Consider the following 21,664-nt stretch of genomic DNA (forward strand, 5'->3'; position numbering starts at 1 on the left):
ATTAATTCTTCATATAAATTCCTATTAAATTTTTATTTTTATTATTTTAATTGATTTTTTTGGCAAAATTTGTAGTCATTAAATTGGATTAAATTTGTCAGCGAAACTGATAAAGAGTAATGGTCTTTTATTTTTAATATAAATTCTTATTAAAATTTTATTTAAATTATTTGAAATGTGACTTTTTTGGGGGGACAAAATTTATAGTCCTTTTAGCTTTGATCACAAAGGTTTTATCGAGAACAGACGGGAATAATGTTTACAAATGACAGCTTAACTGTCAGACAGGAATAGACAGGAACATTTACATCCACTTCTGAGCATCCCCTTGTGTCAAATTTGTATGCAAGACCCATGCCGCCAAGAAACAAGTGAACTTGCTCGGCAACGTACGCGCATGTGCATGCTCACGTAAACGCTTCTCCTTCCTTCTATTGTGACGCCAGATAACCGACAATCAATCAGTTTCTCTCTCATTCTTGTTCCTTCGATCTGTTCCAGTGTGTGTGTGTGGATATTTGATACCATCCACCCTTGTATGTGTTATATGTACATAAAACACCTTTATTGTTTTTATACTAAAGATTTTTCATATGAATGGGCCGGTGGTAGAACATATTATACTTATTGGTTTACTTTTGATCTATGTAATCAATTTTAAGAGTTCTTGTAAAGAAGAGTACGCACACACATTATATATATATATATATATATATATATATATATATATATATATATATATATATATATATATATATATATATATATTATATGGTTGCGTTTGTGTTCCATCAGATAATTTGACATTTAATGGTTTATCATTTGTTTTCTGTTTTCCATAAAGTAAGGGAATAGCAACAACTGTTCTGTTTGGGAAGCCATATGCCTTCGCGTATTTGCCTACTGTATGAATATATTCGGAAACGTGTTACCTGAAGTTATCTCGCTTTTTCTTTCTCCCTCTTCCACTTTTGCTTCCCCTTTTTCCTCTGCATCAATTACCTTCGAGAAGGAGAAGCCCGAAGAGTTTTATCTATATTAGGTCATCTTATTATTATGCTCGCGTTACCGCTGAAACTCAGACCAGGTCGGTTTTGAGGAGAGAGAGAGAGAGAGAGAGAGAGAGAGAGAGAGAGAGAGAGAGAGAGAGAGAGAGAGAGAGAGGGTAAACTTTGTCTTTTTCCTTGTTGCTGAAAACGGATGATGCCTCGATGTGAGTCTGCGCTTCTATGACGTCAAACTGTAAAGTTCTCTGACCACCCAATGACTTTATTTGGAACATTTTTGGATGCTATTTCTAAAATGCTTTAACTTTGCATATAGAAAGAACTGATAAATACCTATGGTTTTTAAAATCATTATAAAAGAATGATTTGACCAATGCATCTGCATGAGTCTTACTCTTGTGGATGATTGTAAGTTGATGTCATATTGGTGGTGTAAATAAAAAAAAAAAAAAATAAATATATATATATATATATATATATATATATATATATATATATATATATATATATATATATATATATATATATATATATACACACAAAAACACACACACATATACATGTGCAGTCTTATCGCACAAATCATCGAATGACAGTGATTTTGAGGGAATGGTTATTGTTCATGTTTAATGAATAAACTGGTTTATTTTATGCCATTTGATTCTTACCCTGTTGTGATTACTTTCTAGTATTATATTGAAGTCCCTCCTCTTTGAACGTGTCCTCATTTCATTTTAACTTTCTGTCTTCCTCTCCTCCACTCCTTTATTCTAATTTTCATTATCCTCGACAATATATTTATTATTGCGGTAGATTGAGAGTTAGATATGTGGATACATTTATCTGTGTCTATTATATATGTTGAAGAAATGTACGAAGATGGGGTAGCTAAACTAAATTGTAGACTTTCTTGCAGGTACGCTGATCGGTCCTTTGCTCTCCCAAGACCGTAAGTATGTCTTCACGTACTTTGTAGCTTGTGCTCTGAAGATGAGAGTTTAGACAAATCGCCCCTTTTCAGTGGTGTGTCGAATATGCATTGTTTCAATGTTTTTTTTTTTTTTTTTTTAGTTATCTGTATCGACGGTGATTTTATCATTGACTTCTTGTTTCTGCAAAGTACCGGATCTCTCTCTCGCCATCTAGGATGTAAGGTGAGAAAGACACAATACTTAGCTGAAACAGAAGGTCAATGACAAAATCACCGTCGACGCAGACAACTTAAAAAATGGGAAAAAAAATGCATATTCGACACTTTGCCAAAAAAAAAAGAGGGACAAAATGTACGCAAATGGAAATATAAAGAACTTTTCGCCAGGGAAGTAGAGAAGTGGCTATCATCAAGATGTTCTCACGACCAGAATTATGTAACTCTGTCGACTAATTGATTCCAGTTCTTTGATGATAGACGTTATGTCAATAAACTAAACGTGAGAAATTTTAAGGAGTAAGGGTTGGCAAGGGAAAACTTTACATATATGAATTTTCGGTATAAACTTATAGTTAATAGACGTATATGGAGGAATGCTTACATAATGTTTGTCGCGGAAATGGATTGAGGTACACTGCCCATGATAAGAGGTCACATCTGGTTGAAGTATAAATATGAACTTTTAAGATTTCATATTATAAGGGGACACCTTATAGTTTCATTCCTATTTTGTTTAACTTTATTCGAATAAGGAGCGACGTTCTACAGTTTTATATATATATATATATATATATATATATATATATATATATATATATATATATATATATATATATATATATATATATATATATATATATATGTATGTATGTATGTATGAATGTATTTATGTATATATACTCAAATATTAAGCCACAAATACTCATTAATATCCAGTTCTTGTTACTGTCACTTTAGTTCCTTACCCTGAAAGGCACAGGTTCGAAGCCTTGTCATGGTGGAAGCACTTGTGAAATAAAGTTCGCTGTGTGTGCAAGTTACAAGTTATTCCCAAATTTAAGTAAATCCAGCGTTTATGGGTTATTTTTTGTTCATATTTGAGTATAAGAAGTCACGTGTGTTCTTAGCGACAAAATACTCATATAAGTTTTGCTACAGATTTACTGTGGGTAAGAGAGCATAAATTTAAAGAGCCAGGCAGGGTGGGATAAGAAAATGAACTGCCCAGGAATACTTATTCCTAAATTGTACACAGTGATTTCTGTTGCTACTCGAGGCTTTACTCTTTATAAAGGTTTATTTTGACATAATTTAGCCAGTCCTTTGTTTCATGATCGACTTGAATTGAAACTTATAAAAATCTGCAAATTTCTTTTAGTTATATGCATTTATTTGGGGTGTTATCAGATGTATATTTTCAATTACTATGATGTCAGTTGGATATGAAAATATTTTTTATGTGATTATATATATATAATTATATATACAATATATATATGTATATATACAGGGTGTTTCGAAATTAGAGCCCCCTCTACAGCATAACCTAAAATTGATATGAACAAAAACAAAAGTAATTCAGAACAGGTATTTATTTGTTTCTCTCTGAGTATTTAATATTTTGTGTGGCCTCCATCTGCCTATACCACAGCCTGGATTCTTGAGGGGTATGATTTCAGCAAATCGCAAAAAAGCTGAGACTCAAACTCCATTTCCCTGAGCACTTCGGTCACCTCTCTTCGCAGGTTGTCGAGGCTTGGCATACCATCATAGTTCACTCTGCGCGCTTCAACACGATCCTTTAAGATGCTACCAGTGTTTTCACACACATTAAGGTCAGGGGAGCTACCTGGAAATTCACTTGACGAGAAGAAATCGAATACCACTGTTTCGAAGCAGCTCCTGTGTCTGAAGAGCCTTGAAACATAGTGCCTTATCATGCAAAAATGTGACTTCTTCAACAGATAACACATTTTCAGGATCTTTGAGGAAAGGAAATACTCCACCAGTAAGCACAGTTTCTCTGAAGTATTTGCCATTCCATGACTGTCCTTTTTCTTTGATGATCCACGTTAACCGTTTGGCTGTGAAACAGAGAAAAATTGCCAAACATTCAGGAAATTTCACAACTTGGCGATAGCGCACGTCATCGCTGATATCATGCAACTTTGCAGCCCAAATGATGTCATTTTTATGATTTGGCTTCCTGACTGTGTAAATGAAGAATTCATCTGATGCAGCAACATGGAGAAAGTCAGCTTCATCCCAATCTTTAAGAAATGAACCACAAAACCATGCACGGTCTTCTCTCTGTTGCTAAGTGATGTTGGGCTTGCTGATAACATGAAATGGCTTGATACCAGATTTTTTCAACTCACGATAAACAGCACTATAACTTCTCTTCTTTCCCCTTTTTGTTTCTAGTTCAAGCACCAATTTACGTAAAGACTTTCTTGGTCTACCCATTGCCTCAGCTATGATGTCTTTTGACTCCTGACAAAGGACTTTAGGCCTTCCAAGATTCTCACTTTTTTTGCGATGACAGTCATATGGATTTTTGTTCCAGTTTCTTTTAACAAAGGATTCATCTCTTTTAATGTATTTAGCTATCCAGGAATGGGAAATAAATGATGCGCCAGCATCCCTGGCCTCTCTGAAGGTTATAGCCCGGATTCGGTCAATCCATTTGATTTCCTCCGAGTCGTTAGCCATGGCTGTATGTAACTCTGTCACTCAGTCTGAAAATACAAGAAATGTAAAATGAAAAATAGCTTAATAGAAACTTAAAATAATGTACTTGGAGATAGGCTATAGCAGAAAACTTCATAACTTTCCATTTGTTCTGTGAAGGGGGGGGGGGGGGGGCTCTAATTTCGAAACACCTGGTATTATATAAATAAGCATATATATACATTTTTGTACAGTGCGCCCTTTTCCTTCAGAGGGGAGGGCCCCAGAAGGTGTAAGTCGTCTAGTTGTTAGATAACGTTGGGATGAGGTTGTAAGCACCACATTCCCTTTTTGAAACCATCAGTTGAGCACTGCAGTCCTCTAACTACCAAGTACCTAATTCATTGCTTGAATCAACAGAGGCTTAAATGGAATTTCAATGGAGCTTGTTAATCAGTATGTCAGCATGAATGTTATTACTCTTCCGATCTTTTCAACTTGCTATTTTTATCTTTTTGTTCTTATTTGGCAGAAAATGATAAAAATCAGGCTTCAATGAAACTGAACTAAAGACATCGACTGTCGACTGAATATAGCTACAGGTTGGCGAAAGGTCGTTGAATGACCCCATATAATTTTTTTGGTTATTTTATTATCATTTCTATTATTCAAATTCAGACGTGTAACACTTGGAAGGGTTGTCCTTTCTTCTTTCTTCATGTGAATGTATATGTACTTTATACACATGAGTTGAGTTCGAGGTGTACCCACTTTGATGTTAAAACCCAGTATTGACAACACGGGTTGTTCCACTATGTGACCCAACCCCTTTGTGCGCTCTGTATATGTATCACTTACTGATGCTACGCCGCTCACAGGATGGGAGGAGTGTCCAATAAACTAGCCTCTCACGAGGCGCAATTCAATTCAGTTCACTTTACCGTCCTTGGATCCTTTCTAAAGAAAATGCGGTTCGGCAACCGCGCAGCCACGTCTGTTCAGGAGACCTATTTTTTTTTATTTTCCAAATTAGCTTATGCATTAGGAGATGCTGATAAAAATGCAGTTAATGCAGTGGTTATTGCTTGAGTCGTAACTTTTAAACTTTCGTGTTATCATTATTGTGTGAGTTGGTTTTATTAACGTCCGCCTTCTTGAATTGACTGTTCCCGTATTTGGATTCCTTGTTGAACAGCAGCTTTTTCTCTTTTTTTTCTGTCTTGGGAAAAGGAGTTCAGTTGGCAAGCACGATTATTAGTAAGTTTTTTTTGTGAATAATTGTGATGTTGTTTTAGTCTTCATCCAGTATCAAATCTCAGGCTTTGAGATATTTGATAATATTTTTGCCTTGTGCACGTGTTTCCTATAGTACCTACCATTTCAAATCTAGTAGGTTTGAATGAATTACGTTTTAGTTTTAGGATTGTTCTGGATAGTGATAGCGCTTTTATATTAAAAAACGCAAAGCATTTCAAGGTTCAAAATAAAAAAAGTCCTATTTCTTATAGGATTATAAGAAGCAATCAACAGCTTATAAGATGATAAAAGTAATTTCCATTTTAGCTGTTAATGCCAATGTTATTTTATATTCGTGCTGATTTTATGAATGTGACTTACAGTATACTGTTCTCAACACGACTGGTATATTTTTCTGCTGTTAAGTGCAGCGGTAAAGGTTCAAATATTCATTTTATTTCTGAAATTATAAACATATTTAGGATTATCCACTGTCGCTGACGTACCTGTGTAACGTGAGACACGGCACTCGGGCCATCGCCGGCTAACGATAGGAGTTAATGAAGACACTGATGTACCTGTTTGGCGAGACCTTCCCGGGCTGGGACGAGGCGACAAAAGCCATTAAGCTTCCGAAGAAGAAGCAGAAGAAGAACCTCAGACTTTGCGAAGAGAAATAGGAGACGCCTCGCCTCACGTGACCAACAATAATAAATTATGTCCTGATGACGTCAGCACATTTATTCTTCGTGTATTCTCCGCCCCCATCTCCTCCTCTTCCTCCAAATTTCATCTCGCCTTGTTTTGTTTCTTCCTCTTACTTATCTCATTTTTTTTATTTTTTATTATTGCTCATTATTAATTGTTTCCTTTCTAACTCCTCCAGTCGATTCCTCTTCATCATGTCTCTTACTTCTCATTTTTTTCTAACCATTTTTGTCCATCATAGGTCATATTCTTCCCTCCTCTTTGTACCTTTCATCTCTCATTTCCATTAAGAAAGGAAGTTATTTGACGCACAGTGTTAAATCTGGTTCTGACAGTCCGTCCCAACTGCATCTCTTAATTTTTTGTTTTTATTATCATGCTGATGTACCCACACCATTAAAAATAACAATAACGTTTACATAAAAGACGGTTGAGATGCAAGTTCCCACCCTATGGACGTTACGAATCACCCCGAAGCTTGGAAAAAGGAGCCAGTGGTGAGAGATGTACCCACGGACTGGACGGTGAACTGTTTAAACGTGGAGTTCATTACCCGCAGACTACGAGTTTAATTCGTTTTGAAAATTCGCATCTGCTGATTTATGAAAATGACGAATCATTATTTTAAATGGAGCCCATTTTCCAGTTACAGTCGACGCTCTTACAACTAGTTGTATGATAATATTACTTGGCATTAACGAAAGAAAAATTTGTAAATAAATTGTTTCTCTCTCTCTCTCTCTCTCTCTCTCTCTCTCTCTCTCTCTCTCTCTCTCTCTCTCTCTCTCGTTGTACCCGACGATTACTTGGAAGCATAAATGTTATCTGACACTAGAAAATCACTTGTCATCTTGTTATGTCGCCCAGTAATCTGAAGCACGCAGTGTAAAAGGAAAAGAAAAATAAAACCTTCCATGTCATTTTATGATATTACTGGTGTTATGAATTCTACATCATTCCTTGACGCTGGAAAATTAGAACAGTGACATGAAGTATCTTCTATTTAGTAAATGAGATGTCATTGCCGGAGATTTGATCTCTCCCTGACGTTCTGTTATTAAAGGAAGATCTAATGGAACACGAGAGGTTTATTTATAGGTCGTATGTGCAAGTATGCAACAGAGAGAGAGAGAGAGAGAGAGAGAGAGAGAGAGAGAGAGAGAGAGAGAGAGAGAGAGAGAGAGAGAGAAGAGAAATTAATGAGTGGAAAGTATTATGTTAAGTACAAATTACCATTGCAGGAAACTGATACAATCTAGCGTAATGGCCTGACCATTTACTCACTTTTCTTTTTTGTGGTTGCTCAGAGGCGCACTACACCTCTCTCTCTCTCTCTCTCTTTCTCTCTCTCGCTTTAATATAATACACGTACTAGAAGAGAAAGTAAAGAAAAATCAGGAGGCCTACTGCCGTATGTTTTATGTGTTCGTCCTGAAAAAATTAAATGGAAAAGTTGTGTGACACCATTATATATATATATATATATATATATATATATATATATATATATATATATATATTATATATATATATATATATATATTATATAGTATATATATATATATATATATATATATATATATATATATATATATATATATGTAGATAGATAGATAGACAGACAGACAGACAGGTAGATAGGGAGAAAGAAATTTGTGTCGTAACCTGTATATGTATGTACTAAGAGAGAGAGAGACAAGTCGTTGAGGTGTATGCAAGTAAATGGCTTAATAAAATTGAAGGCAATGGTAGAACAGCAGCCTTTTCTAAATAGGAAGTAGTTCTCTTACGTTATCGATTGAATGACTGATTATAGCTACTAAAACTGGCGTCACAACGCTTAGGTTATTGACACCGTCCTCTTACGTGACAGAAGGTTCATCAGTTCATCTGAAACTCCGAATCCAGAAATGCGATGTATATTTTCATTTTGGTCAACTTTTCCCACACCAAGAGAAATTAATTGAATAAAGAATTACAATCCTTAAGTAATTTGTGCGCTCTAAGTCCATCTTTTGAAAAGGACTTAAATTTTATCACATCCTGTCTTAGATCAGCGGTTATAATGAATTTACTTAAAAATATTCTATGACTTTGGTCTTTAAGGGGCGGTTCTTTTTTTTTTGCTGGTTCTCACATCGGCCTTTTAGGTGAGGACGTTCTTTTTAACCTGTTCTGATGTTGGTCTTTTAGGAGAGGACATTGTTTTAACCTGTTCTGACATTGGTCTTTTAGGGGAGGACTTTATTTGAACCTGTTCTGACATTGGTCTTTTATAAGAGGACTTTGTTTGAAGCTGTTCTGATGTTGGTCTTTTAGGACAGGACATTGTTTTTAACCTGACCTGACATTGGTCTTTTAGGGGAAGACTTTGTCTGAACCTGTTCTGACATTGGTCTTTTAGGAGAAGAACTTGTTTTCACCTGTTTTGACATTGGTCTTTTAGGAGAGGGCCTTGTTTTAACCTGTTCTGACATTGGTCTTTTAGGGGAGGACCTTGTCTTTGTTTTCCTGCCTCAGGCTGCAGATCCAAATTTGGGTAATTTTTTCTGTGACTTGATGCAATTTTGTATCATGGTTCAAATTTGGATCAGATGTTCTCTGAAGTCTGTTCCAAGTTTGGGTCATTTGCTGCTGGGCCCTGATCCTTATTTGAGGTAATGCACCTGGACTGTGATCCGAATTTGGGCATTTGGAGTTTGATCGTAATTCAATTTTTATTCCTTTTCATCCGTGGAACCTGATATAAAACGAGAGGTTTTTACAGACAGTTGGAAAATTCACCTCTGGATCCTGATTTATATCATTATAAAAGTTCGATGGTTTATTCTGTCACACGCTGACCTTGGGAGAGTATTTCTTGTAACTGTAAATCTTCCATACGTTCTCGTCGAAAATACAAAAATCATTGATGACGGATAGACAGACATCAGAATGAATGACTATTTTCTTGTTTTGTGTTTTGATTAGTCTTTGGCAATATTTTCGGCAAGACAATTCAGCCTATATCCGTCCTATCCGTTCTCATCATCATGTACCGTCACCATGTGCCTTCTTTCCTCTTTATCATCATCATCTTCACCATTATCACCAGCCTGCCATCCATCACCCCACTTATCACTGTCATCATCATAAACTTGAAACATTAGTGAAGGTGAATGTAGGGCGGCCATGCTGATCATCAGCCACACATTCTTGTCTCAGATCTTCATGTACTGTGGAACCTTCTCAGGGAATCCTGACCTGGTGCTAAATCACAGAGCTCTGTTATTGGTCCCCTGCTGTCGAGGATTCGGTAGAACATGGCTCTGATCTCAGTGAACACCATTTATCTTTCTTTTATATCCTTAGGCCACCTTCCCTCTCTCACTGTCTCGTTTCTTCTCTGAGTATATTGACATATATTGCAGCAGTTTATGAGATAGGAAAGTTTCATCTTATCGCTGGTTTTATCCTCTCTCTCTCTCTCTCTCTCTCTCTCTCTCTCTCTCTCTCTCTCTCTCTCTCTCTCTCTCTCTCAGCACACACGCACACTTTTATTTCTCTCATAGTTTATCGGCATTAAACGTTATATTTGTTATATGAAAAGTTTTTGTATGATTCTCTTCTCTCTATCTGCCTGTTTTTCTGTCTTTTCTTCGTAAGTTGTGTCGATATTGATCGTAAATGATCATGTTGTAAGAAAAGTTCATCGTAAATGCCAAGTTTTACTTTATATATGGTTCCTTTAAGCCGGTGGTTTTCTTTATAAGGAGCGACCACTTAATGCACGGCACATAGTTATTTAAGAATGACCGAAGGAGTGTTGTTAGAAAGTCTGTTTTTTTTTTCCTTTTAATCTATCTTATTGTTTCTCGCGTTCACTCTCACTGCTTCGGGCACCTTGGAACTGAATGGTCAAGCAAAGAGAAAATAAGAAAGAGTGATTTTGACAGTTCCCAACTCTTCCTTGTTCATTCTTGTTTTCGTTAATTTATAGAGGCGTTGCTATTGAAACAGCTAAGACTAAACCACATGATAGTGTTGGATGTAATTAATAATGATTTTAATCAGAAAGCTTCACATTGGCAAGGTATTTTTCCCTTGGCAGTAAAAGCCAGGCTGTATATGGCAACTTTTTCTTCACAAAATCCTCTCCCCAATCAAAGCGTTTGACCATTTTTGTTGCAGAATATCGCGATATGTTAATATTAATTTCATTTTCACCGTTCTATAAACACGGAAATTTAGATCTGTTAATTATCTTATGATGCTGAGTAATTCTGAAAATGTGAGGAAGAAAAGTGAGCATCATTGATGTGTCCGATGGATGAAAGCAATAGAACTTCAGGTTTTTTCTTTTGGGAAGAATGAAATTAGCATTTTTGTAGCATGTACTTTATTAATTTTTCTCATGTACGATCCCTCCAGAGAAACGTAAATATGAGAGAGAGAGAGAGAGAGAGAGAGAGAGAGAGAGAGAGAGAGAGAGAGAGAGAGAGAACGACAATGCTGCCTTAATTATTATTGGCCGAACATGACTTTGCGCCTCTTTTACCAGATTCCCTCTCCCCCTCGGATACCAACACCTCCCTACTGATCATCCCCCTACTCACCTCCTGGTCCCTCGTCAGGAGTTACCTGGCAGAAAGGAAGCCGCCTTTGATGGTGTCACTTTGGGAAGCGGATGACTCCTCTCCCTCCCCCTCCCCCTTTGCCATGTCTCCCTTCCCCTGCCTCCCTCTAGGACGTCCGTGGAGATTCTGGAATCCCCTTAACCCGTCCTGCCCCCCCACCCTACCTTGAACTGCCATTTCTTTCCAATCCCCTACCCATCCTTTTACTCCTGCCTCTACCCTGAACTTCTATTGCTTCCTCCTCCCTACATCCCATCCCTTCCCACTCTGCCTCCCCTATACTTCCTCGTGGGATTATCTCTCCGACAGAATGGTTTGGGAAGAGCCAAGCGGTCTCCTGTCTTCAATAGGACGCTGAGAGACAGACACCTTTTTTATTTTATTATTAATTTTTTTTTTAATTTGGATTAGAATCATGGAGAGAGCATTTTTATTATTTATCTTAACCATCATCTCTGTTGTATAACACCACCACTCTCGCTCTCTTTTGTTCCAAGACAATAACTCTTGATAGCAGTAATATAGTTTTTAAACATATGATTGCCTTTTTTCCGTCACTTTCCTTGATTTCGTGTTATACAGGTTTTATCGATTTAAACCGTTAGTGAAGCAAAGGATCGTTAGCAAAGTAAAGGCTCCACTAGTTTATATGGGATTATTAACTGTATATCTTCTCTTTTACTTCTTATAAAATCTGTCCATGATTCGAGACCATGCGTTCACTTGAACGTGTAGCAAAACTGTGTTGTCTGGTCTATGTGTAAGTATAAGAATGAGAGTAGTGTGGTGAGCGCCATCTATTGACTGCGCTGCTAGGTTTGGCTTCAAACATTTCTGTTTATCTCGTCCCTGTGCTGTTGATCTCGCGGAGACGCGAGTTAATCCCAGAAAGAATGTGAATTAACATCCGCCTTGATCATTATCGTGAGAGAGAAACTTATTTGTTATGCTCATTAGAATTCAAGTCTGTAGCACCTGCCATCTTATTGAATTTAGACTCGCGTTAAAGGAAAAGAGAATTACAGAAGAGGAAAGAAAGAGATGGTTAATTGGTAAACATGCGCATATTACATGCTGTGAGTGTGTGTATGAGTGTGTGGGTGTGTGTTTGTGTGTGGGAGAGAGAGAGAGAGAGAGAGAGAGAGAGAGAGAGAGAGAGAGAGAGAGAGAGAGAGAGAGAGAGAGGTATTGTTTGTTCTTGGAGTGTGTTTTAGTTATACTTCAAGCACCTTTCTAAAATTATGCTTCGTTTCCTCTCTCTCTCTCTCTCTCTCTCTCTCTCTCTCTCTCTCTCTCTCTCTCTCTCTCTCTCTCTCTCCTTCATCTATCCATCCTGCCGTGACACTAATCTAAATCAATCGTGTCCGCCATAATGGTTCTCTATCATCGGATCTCCGTCCCCCAGCCTCATTTCGTACGAATTCCCCCATCCAGCCTCAGCCTCCAATTTAGTCTCGGAGTCTCTGGCGTTCGCTAAAGGAGGGGCCGAGTGACATGAGGATGATGGCTTTTGGGAGCGAATGGGAGGTAGGATGAAAAAGAAAATAAGAAGGAAAAAAAATAAGTTCTTTGAGGAGGCTACCGACGTCTCATTAAAGCAGTTCCATTGTGGTCCTTCAGCCATACTGATCCGTGACTGACTAAGTTGTTTGTGCACTCGCTTCTGATTGGTTCAGCCGTTGGACAAGCTAACGGCTTATTGGCCCTCATCAAAATCCAATCATCGCTAGGCTTTTTATCTCCACTGGGGCATCGTCAGATCCCATCAACCGCTTTTTCTTACACCCCTTTTTTTTAATCTTTTTTTTTTAATCTGACTTGTCTCATTTGATGTGTTTTTATTCGTCCAGAAGAGATTAATGGAACATGGGTTTTCGCATGGCCATCCGCTTAACATTTTTCCGCACGCAAAGTATTTGGCCTTTTGAATAGGAAGAGATCATGACGTTAGTCTTTTCATTTTTCCCGCTAAAGCAAGATACTTTCATTCAAAACACAACGGTGACTATAAAAAGAAATATTATGTTCCCTTAAGAATTAAAATGGCATACGGAAAAATGACTATTATTCACTGTTTCCCTTTGGAAAAAAAAAACAACAACCATTCCCCTTTGGAAAATGAAAATAAAAAAATAACAACCATTCCCCTTTGGAAAATGAAAAAAGAACAACAAGCATTCCCCTTTGGAAAATGAAAATAAAAAAATAACAACCATTCCCCTTTGGAAAATGAAAATGAAAAAAATAACGACCATTCCCCTTTGGAAAATGAAAATGAAAGAAATAACGACCATTCCCCTTTGGAAAATGAAAATGAAAAAAATAACAATCATTCCCCTTTGGAAAATGAAAAAAATAACGACCATTCCCCTTTGGAAAATGAAAATGAAAAAAATAACGACCATTCCCCTTTGGAAAATGAAAATGAAAAAAATAACGACCATTCCCCTTTGGAAAATGAAAATGAAAAAAATAACGACCATTCCCCTTTGGAAAATGAAAATGAAAAAATAACGACCATTCCTTTGGAAAATGAAAATGAAAAAAATAACGACCATTCCCCTTTGGAAAATTAAAATAAAAAAAACGACCATTCCCCTTTGGAAAATGAAAATGAAAAAAATAACAACCATTCCCTTTGGAAAATGAAAATGAAAAAAATAACGACCATTCCCCCTTGGAAAATGCAAATAAAAAGAATAACGACCATTCCCCTTTGGAAAATGAAAAAAGAACAACAAGCATTCCCCTTTGGAAAATGAAAATGAAAAAAATAACGACCATTCCCCTTTGGAAAATGAAAATGAAAAAAATAACGACCATTCCCCTATGGAAAATGAAAATGAAAAAATAACGACCATTCCCCTTTGGAAAATAAAAATGAAAATAAAACAACAACCATTCCCCTTTGGAAAATGAAAATGAAAAAAAATAACGACCATTCCCCTTTGGAAAATGAAAATAAAAAAGATAACAACCATTCCCCTTTGGAAAATGAAAATGAAAAAAATAACAACCATTCCCCTTTGGAAAATGAAAAAAATAACGACCATTCCCCTATGGAAAATGAAAATGAAAAAATAACGACCATTCCCCTTTGGAAAATAAAAATGAAAAAAAATAACAACCATTCCCCTTTGGAAAATGAAAATGAAAAAAATAACGACCATTCCCCTTTGGAAAATGAAAATGAAAAAAATAACAACCATTCCCCTTTGGAAAATGAAAATTTAAAAAAATAACGACCATTCCCCTTTGGAAAATGAAAATGAAAAATAACAACCATTCCCCCTTTGGAAAATGAAAAAATAACAACCATTCCCCTTTGGAAAATGAAAATAAAAAAATAACAACCATTCCCGTTTGGAAAATGAAAATAAAAGAAAATAACAACCATTCCCGTTTGGAAAATGAAATTAAAAAAATAACAACCATTCCCGTTTGGAAAACGAAAATGAAAAAATAACAACCATTCCCTTTGGAAAATGAAAATGAAAAAAATAACAACCATTCCCCTTTGAAAAATGAAAATGATCAGAGAAAATGCCAGTAGGTTCACTTACCCCCAGGAAGATGTGCGTTTCAACTTTATAATTTAAGGTCGTGGAGGTGACATCGACTGTTTTGGAAACACTATCTGAGGTCATAATAAACGGGAAACGGGTTTGGAAAACCTTTTCGTTGGCAGGGACAGTTGCTGCAGGTAAGGCACAAAAAGGTGCGACTCTCAAAAGCCGTTTACTTTTTATAGAGGTGACGTTAGGAACTCATTGCATACCCCTCTCAACAAAATTTAATGTGTGTGTGTTTGCCTGTGCGTGTGTGCGTGCGGGCGCGTGCTTACGTGCGAGCGTATAGAAAAAAAGAGCGTATGCAATCCATTTGCATACACTATAAATCGTATAATACATGTCTTGTACATAAAAGTGGTTTCATGAATAAAGACTTTACACTGATAGTGTGATCAGCTGTATTTGAATAAATATCAAACATTTAAGGAAAAAAAGCTTCTGTGGACATGGAGCCTCTTAATGCTAATGCTTCTTGACCAGATGATGCTATTTTTGTCTGGCTTTCAGTTAGCGTAAAATGTTTTAATCTTGCATCCTAAGCTGAAAAATATTCTCTTGGTAAAGAAACTTTGCACCTAGAATCAGTCCAACAGCTTCTGGGGCCGCCCTTAGGATTTTGACCTTTGCATCGCCAGAAAATGAAAATACAAGGATGACGAAATATACTTACAAAGTATATTTTATCATAGAAAATAAAGTTTTCTTTTACGAAGCATACTTTATCGTAGAAAATGAAGTTTTCTTTTCCAGTCTCTATAAGCGCATTCTTTTCTGTGAAAGCGCACGCGCGCAAAAAAAAAAAGCTGATAATTTTGAATACAGTAATATGTAATTCTTGGGTCGTTAATGATTCATGTGGTATTTAACATTTTATCTCCATGTATTTTCCCCGTGTTAAATTCCGTAACGGGTTTTAAATGTGCGGCCATGCATTAAGTCTCTTGTGTTTCCGCTGCGCCAGACTTCTTTCAGATATTCGTCGGAATTGATGTGCATAGCGAAGAAGAATTAAAGCAGATACTCTTAAATATTTAGCGTGGTTCTGTTTATAGCGTGGTAGCTTGTTAAATTTGCAATCGGAAAACGTAAAGTCACAAATATTTCTCTCTCTCTCTCTCTCTCTCTCTCTCTCTCTCTCTCTCTCTCTCTCTCTCTCTCTCTCTCTCTCTTTCGTGAACTTTTAATTGACATTGTTAACAAAAACGGTACTTTACTTTTTCAGAATTTGTTAAGGATATGCATTTATTTCTATTTAATTTAGTGCAAGATTTTAGAATAAAACCCTTACAACTCTCCAGCTTATACTATTGGCAAATAGTAAGCAAATAGTAAGCAGAAATTTGTAATATTAATCGTCGCAAAATTATCTAAAGGCCTGCGATCTCTTCTCGTTATGATAATTTTGAGCTAGCTTTGTGCCATCACAACCTCTTGCTTAGCGGCCAGGTCGAATGTGAGCTGAAGAAGATAAGGGCTTATCTTTGATTTCAGGCTTTTGGGGAAGGTGGCATGTGCACAGCACAAACAGATTCGAATATTTGCACAGCCATTGTTTGATAAAAGAAATTCCATGTTGACATTCTTTTCCTGTCTTTTGTTTAGGAAGATGGATGAAGCAGCCGGGTTGCCGTACCTGAGCTCCTCAACATTTTGAGAGAGAGAGAGAGAGAGAGAGAGAGAGAGAGAGAGAGAGAGAGAGAGAGAGAGAGAGAGAGTCCATGTCAAGTAACTGTTGCCTCTGAGGACTACCTGCATTCTTGCAACTTTTTTTTTGACGTCATCTCGTTATATCAGAGTAAGAGGGACATTATTCATTCTTAGCACATGCCGTCCCATCACGAATAATTAATGGCACAGAGTTATGCGGTTTTTATATTCATTTGAATGGATATAAAAACGTATAAAGCCATCTATCGTGTCTGGAGTATTGTCTGTTTTTCTGTTCATTCGAGGAGCCATTCTCCTTTTTAATTTTCTATTTCCTTTACTTCATAGGACGCCTTTTCATTTATCTTCTTAATTTCCTCTTTTCAGGTTTACATGCATAAATTTCTTCTCGCATTTTAGTTTACTTCTCCCTCGCCTTTCCAGTTTAAAAATTTTAAAAACAAAATTTAATAAATAGTCATAAATAGTCGCCTTTTCAAAAAGGCATCTGGGAAATTAACGTATTTGGCAAAATGTCGTAAAGCCTTGCAAAGGGCCAACGGGTACTTTGCAAAACAATTTTTACTCTTTTTTTTTTATTTAAATATATTACAGGAACAAAGTACTGAAACTTACAGTTACATTGTACTGGTAGATTTCTTTGGCAAACTTTTGTACCGTTGCTTTTCGTTATTGCTCTTAGTTTTATGCAATCAGATTTGCCATCTTTAAAGGTATTGCTCTTGGTTTTATTCAGCAGTTGCTATCATTATTAGGTACCATACAGAAATCTAATTCGGTAATCTATCTTGATAATCTCACGTGATATTGTCTTTATCACTTTTTCATAATAGCATATCAGCTTCTTTATTCTAAGAAAGGAACAGCTTTTATTTTGCACATTTCTTTTTTGTTATCCATTATCCTTTCCTGGAAATGATTAAATGACATTTCCTCATAACAGCAAAATCAAGCCAGGATCATTGACAAGCCCCCTCTCTCTCTCTCTCTCTCTCTCTCTCTCTCTCTCTCTCTCTCTCTCTCTCTCTCTCTCTCTCTCAGAACGTGTCCTTTTCTCTTTACAGTATAATTAAACCAGGATCTGGGCATTTCCTCATAACAGCAAAATCAAGTCAGGATCATTGACAAGCTCCTCTCTCTCTCTCTCTCTCTCTCTCTCTCTCTCTCTCTCTCTCTCTCTCTCTCTCTCTCTCTCTCTCTCTCTCCAGAACGTGTCATTTTCTCTTTATAATTAAACCAGGATCAGTGACAAGTGCCCTCTCTCTCTCTCTCTCTCTCTCTCTCTCTCTCTCTCTCTCTCTCTCTCTCTCTCTCTCTCAGCATTAATTCCTAACTAGGATGATGTTATGGCGACAGAGGACCGGAAAGAAAGTGGTTGGCACAGAAACTAGATCCACAACCCTTGTGAATGAGCGTTCTGGTTTGGCAGGAGGAGTGTTGCGTTTGGGTTTAGCTAAAGGTATTATTATCGTAATCCATTTAAAATGTTTTCTTAATTAATTGCTTGTTGAGAGAGAGAGAGAGAGAGAGCGAGAGAGAGAGATTTAAGGGGGTTCTTATTTTTATTCCTTAGTTATGGACGCTTTGATTTCAGTATATTTGAATCACCAGGTTCTTTGGCATGGATTCAAGTTATTTAATTCATTCAGTTGTATTCTGCGCGTATGGTGTAGTTTTCCTTGGCGTGGATAAAGATACCTTCTGTTGAAAACGAATGAAAATGTCATTGTGCAGCCAAATCGTTACGTACACACTCAGTCGCGCTTGCTCACATGCACATATAGATATACTGTATATATATATAATATATATATATATATATATATATATATATATATATATATATATATATATATGTATGTATGTATAATATTATACAGTATATATATGTATATGTATATATATATATATATATATATATATATATATATATTTTGTTCAAGTTTTTAGCAACTGCCAACTACTTGCAGTGTATATATATATATATATATATATATATATATATATATATATATATATATATATATATATATATATATATATATATATATATGCCTTAACTGACAATTAAATGAGAGGATAGAACTTTACCTCTCAAGGATCTGAACTCGTGTTCTTTTTCGTCATTCGGAAGTCAGTGCCCCTACTTGCTGTGTACCCCAAGTAGGCTATACTTCCACAGCAAGCTCTCGCGCACCTCAGGACTGAAATATTCATAATCACCTTTTATGTGTTATGAAAGCTATAAATGATAATTAAATAAAGAGCAGAACTTCAGCTTTCAAGCACGATTTCAACTCGTGTCTTCTGAGTTGCAAGAACGTAGTGGGAAAGTCCTGCTTGAGGGTGAAGTTCAGTTCATTCATTTAATATATTTACGCGCAGTCACTGTGCGTCTTTTGCTGCGTTAAGTGGCTGTGTCTCCAGTGGGTGCCGGGCTTACGGTTACTAGCCCATACTCTTCTTCACCTGGTTAGCGACCCACCACAATTAAATGACTTCCAGGTACATATCACTACGTATTTCCAGAAAAAGAGACCTTAAGAATTGTGGCTTACTCTGAAGTCGATCCTGGGACCTTTCACTCCTGATTTGAGAGTCCAGCCATCAAGATATTCACTCTGGCATTTCGTTCGGACACAAGCAACGAAGAGACGCAAAATGAAAGAGGAAATCGGATTTTTTTTTTTTCTATTTAAGAGAAATGGATACCTCGAGGGTCGTGCGGCCTGGACAGAGGAGCGGCCACTTCGTATGAATCAAATCTCGCTCCTTATTTCCCAGTATTAGTCACGCGATGATGTAACCCAAACGAGGAACATCAGTGCTTCCTTAACTTACATTTAAACTTAGGCGATAGTCATCCTTTAATTTTCCGGCCTTAACAAAATTAAGAAGGCAGCAGCCGTGGTCTGGGGATCTGTGTTGTATCAGCGCGTAAAAATTATTAATAGAAGGGCCGTAAGACCCCTCCCACCTCCCACCCGAAAAAAAAAGAAACTGTTTTCAGAGAGAAGAGAGTCATGCTGATGAAATGAAGGCGACATAGGGCTTTATCATTATAATTAGTCGTCTTTGAAGAGATGGTAGTCGCGCGTATAAATTTCGAGTAGCGGATCGGGTGTTTTGTTACCAGTCTTCAAAGGGGTCTAGAAATACCACCTGCTAATGTTTTTTCCTTGTTCCTCTACTTGAGTTCGCGTGTAACTTCATAGAGTGCAGTTACTGGGAAATTTTCCGTGAGCATAAAGCAATAGAAATAAAATTATCACGAGTCAATGAGAGAGAGAGAGAGAGAGAGAGAGAGAGAGGGGGTTATGATTTAGGTTTAGCAGATGAAGCCTCGTCCCTCTCTTTCACTCCGGCAAGCTCCTCTCTCTCTCTCTCTCTCTCTCTCTCTCTCTCTCTCTCTCTCTCTCTCTCTCTCTCTCTCTCTCCCTCCCCCCTACTTAACCCACCCTCTGGCTATAATCTTTTAAATTACGAGCGATGTATCATTGGCTGCCGTTGGAATATGCCCCTTATGCCCGTATTTAGGTATCGACTGGTGGCCTTAAAAAATAAAAAAAATCTAAACCTAGCCTACGCTCGCATTCCTTCGTTCGCATCTCCGAAGTGTGCGAATCCTAATAACAATGGCTATGGAGGAGCTGACGTCATCATTCCTGAAAATGCAAATTTCGGACGTTCAGCTTACGTCATCGCGCGCGATGGTCACAGCCCTTTGTGGCTTTATGTCGATGTGTCGTGACGTAATCGTCTTAAATGATTCTAAAGAGTATATAAGGATGCTTATGACTGAGTGATGTTGTCATATGTACCAGCAAGGGGATTAGTATAGAAAAATCTATTAAAGATGGAGTTTTGTTATGTAGAAATTATGTATAAATTACGAGAACAACACGGACTTAACTCATTGTGCTTTATTATAAAGAACGAAATGGTTTACTTTATCTTGGAAGAAGTTTGTTCCACATTAACCTGAAGGGTTTGGTAAATAGTTTGGTGTGGAATTGGAAAACTAATAAACTACAGTAAGCGAAAAGCAGATGACAAAGGATTCAGTCACTTGTCCACAGTAACAGTAATCAGCAAATTCCAATCCGTGAATTCAAGAAATAAAAGAAAAAAAAAAATATAGGGTCATTTGAGTCACGACCCTGAAGAAGGAGTTGCCACTTAAATTACATACATTTATATATATATACACACACATATATATATATATATATATATATATATATATATATATATATATATATATATGTATATATATATATATATATATATATATATATATATATATATATATATATATATATATATATATATATATATGTATATATATATATATATAATGTGTGAGTGTGTTTGTGTCTGTGTCTAAAACGATTTGTTATGTAATCCTTAGAAGCAAGATTTCCAGAAAATAAAACTATTCGGTGCCAACGGCGCATATTCAGTTGTAGTTGGCCAGATCTCTCTCTCTCTCTCTCTCTCTCTCTCTCTCTCTCTCTCTCTCTCTCTCTCTCTCTTTAGCATTGTGCATGACCTTTTTCAGGATACACTACTTTAACGACCGTTCCTAAATAGACACCCACTTAAATCATTAGCATTATTAGTGCCATCTGTACTTGTAACGACACAATGAAACTTCTCCTGTAATCCAAGGTTCCGACTGATGCCCTAATGATACCATGCCAACTCGTGCCCCGTTACAGCTCATTCGCCTGCTCTCTCTCTCTCTCTCTCTCTCTCTCTCTCTCTCTCTCTCTCTCTCTCTCTCTCTCTCTCTCTCTCTCATTCCTGGGGTTAAGTGAGCCTCAGTTTGTGCTGAAACCCCGTATTTTGCTTTCACTGTAAAATATTGCAAGTTTATCCAAAGGATAAACATCAATTTTCCGTTAACGACAAATTTGTTTTAATCCCCCCCTTTTTTGTGTGTGTTCGTACAAATAGAATGGAAGGTTTTTTTTCTGGAAATATTGTTATATCTACCCACACGTGTACTTGAAATCTTTCTCTCACTCTCCAAAGATATTCAGGAATTCGGGGTACTTAAAATCTTTCTCTCACTCTCCAAAGATATTTAGGAATTCGGGGTACTTAAAATCTTTCTCTCACTCTCCAAAGGTATTTAGGAATTCGGAGTCAGACCTCAAAGAAATGGCTCATAGTTACGGTAACATTATGCAAAATACCGGAATGTGAATTCAAACGTCCCAATGCCAGAAGAATAAAGATTCGCAATATTGC

At 36.8% G+C, this 21,664-nt stretch overlaps 1 protein-coding gene across 6 annotated transcripts in view; it reads left to right on the forward strand.

The window, feature by feature from the left end:
• Nucleotides 1-21,664, forward strand: part of dachs (unconventional myosin-IXb-like dachs) — a 409,496-nt gene that overhangs the window by 323,932 nt on the left and 63,900 nt on the right. For 3 of the 6 annotated variants that reach the window (XM_067111607.1, XM_067111606.1, XM_067111609.1), the window contains one exon: nt 1,912-1,956. The exons of 2 other annotated variants lie outside the window; for them this stretch is intronic. In XM_067111607.1, the coding sequence (XP_066967708.1) occupies nt 1,912-1,956 (45 nt within the window). The remainder of the gene's footprint in view (nt 1-1,911; nt 1,957-21,664) is intronic. One more of the 6 variants, XM_067111610.1, reaches the window with a different exon arrangement.

The sequence above is a fragment of the Macrobrachium rosenbergii genome, chromosome 11 (genome assembly GCF_040412425.1).
Source record: "Macrobrachium rosenbergii isolate ZJJX-2024 chromosome 11, ASM4041242v1, whole genome shotgun sequence".
In the NCBI taxonomy this organism is placed as follows: domain Eukaryota; kingdom Metazoa; phylum Arthropoda; class Malacostraca; order Decapoda; family Palaemonidae; genus Macrobrachium; species Macrobrachium rosenbergii.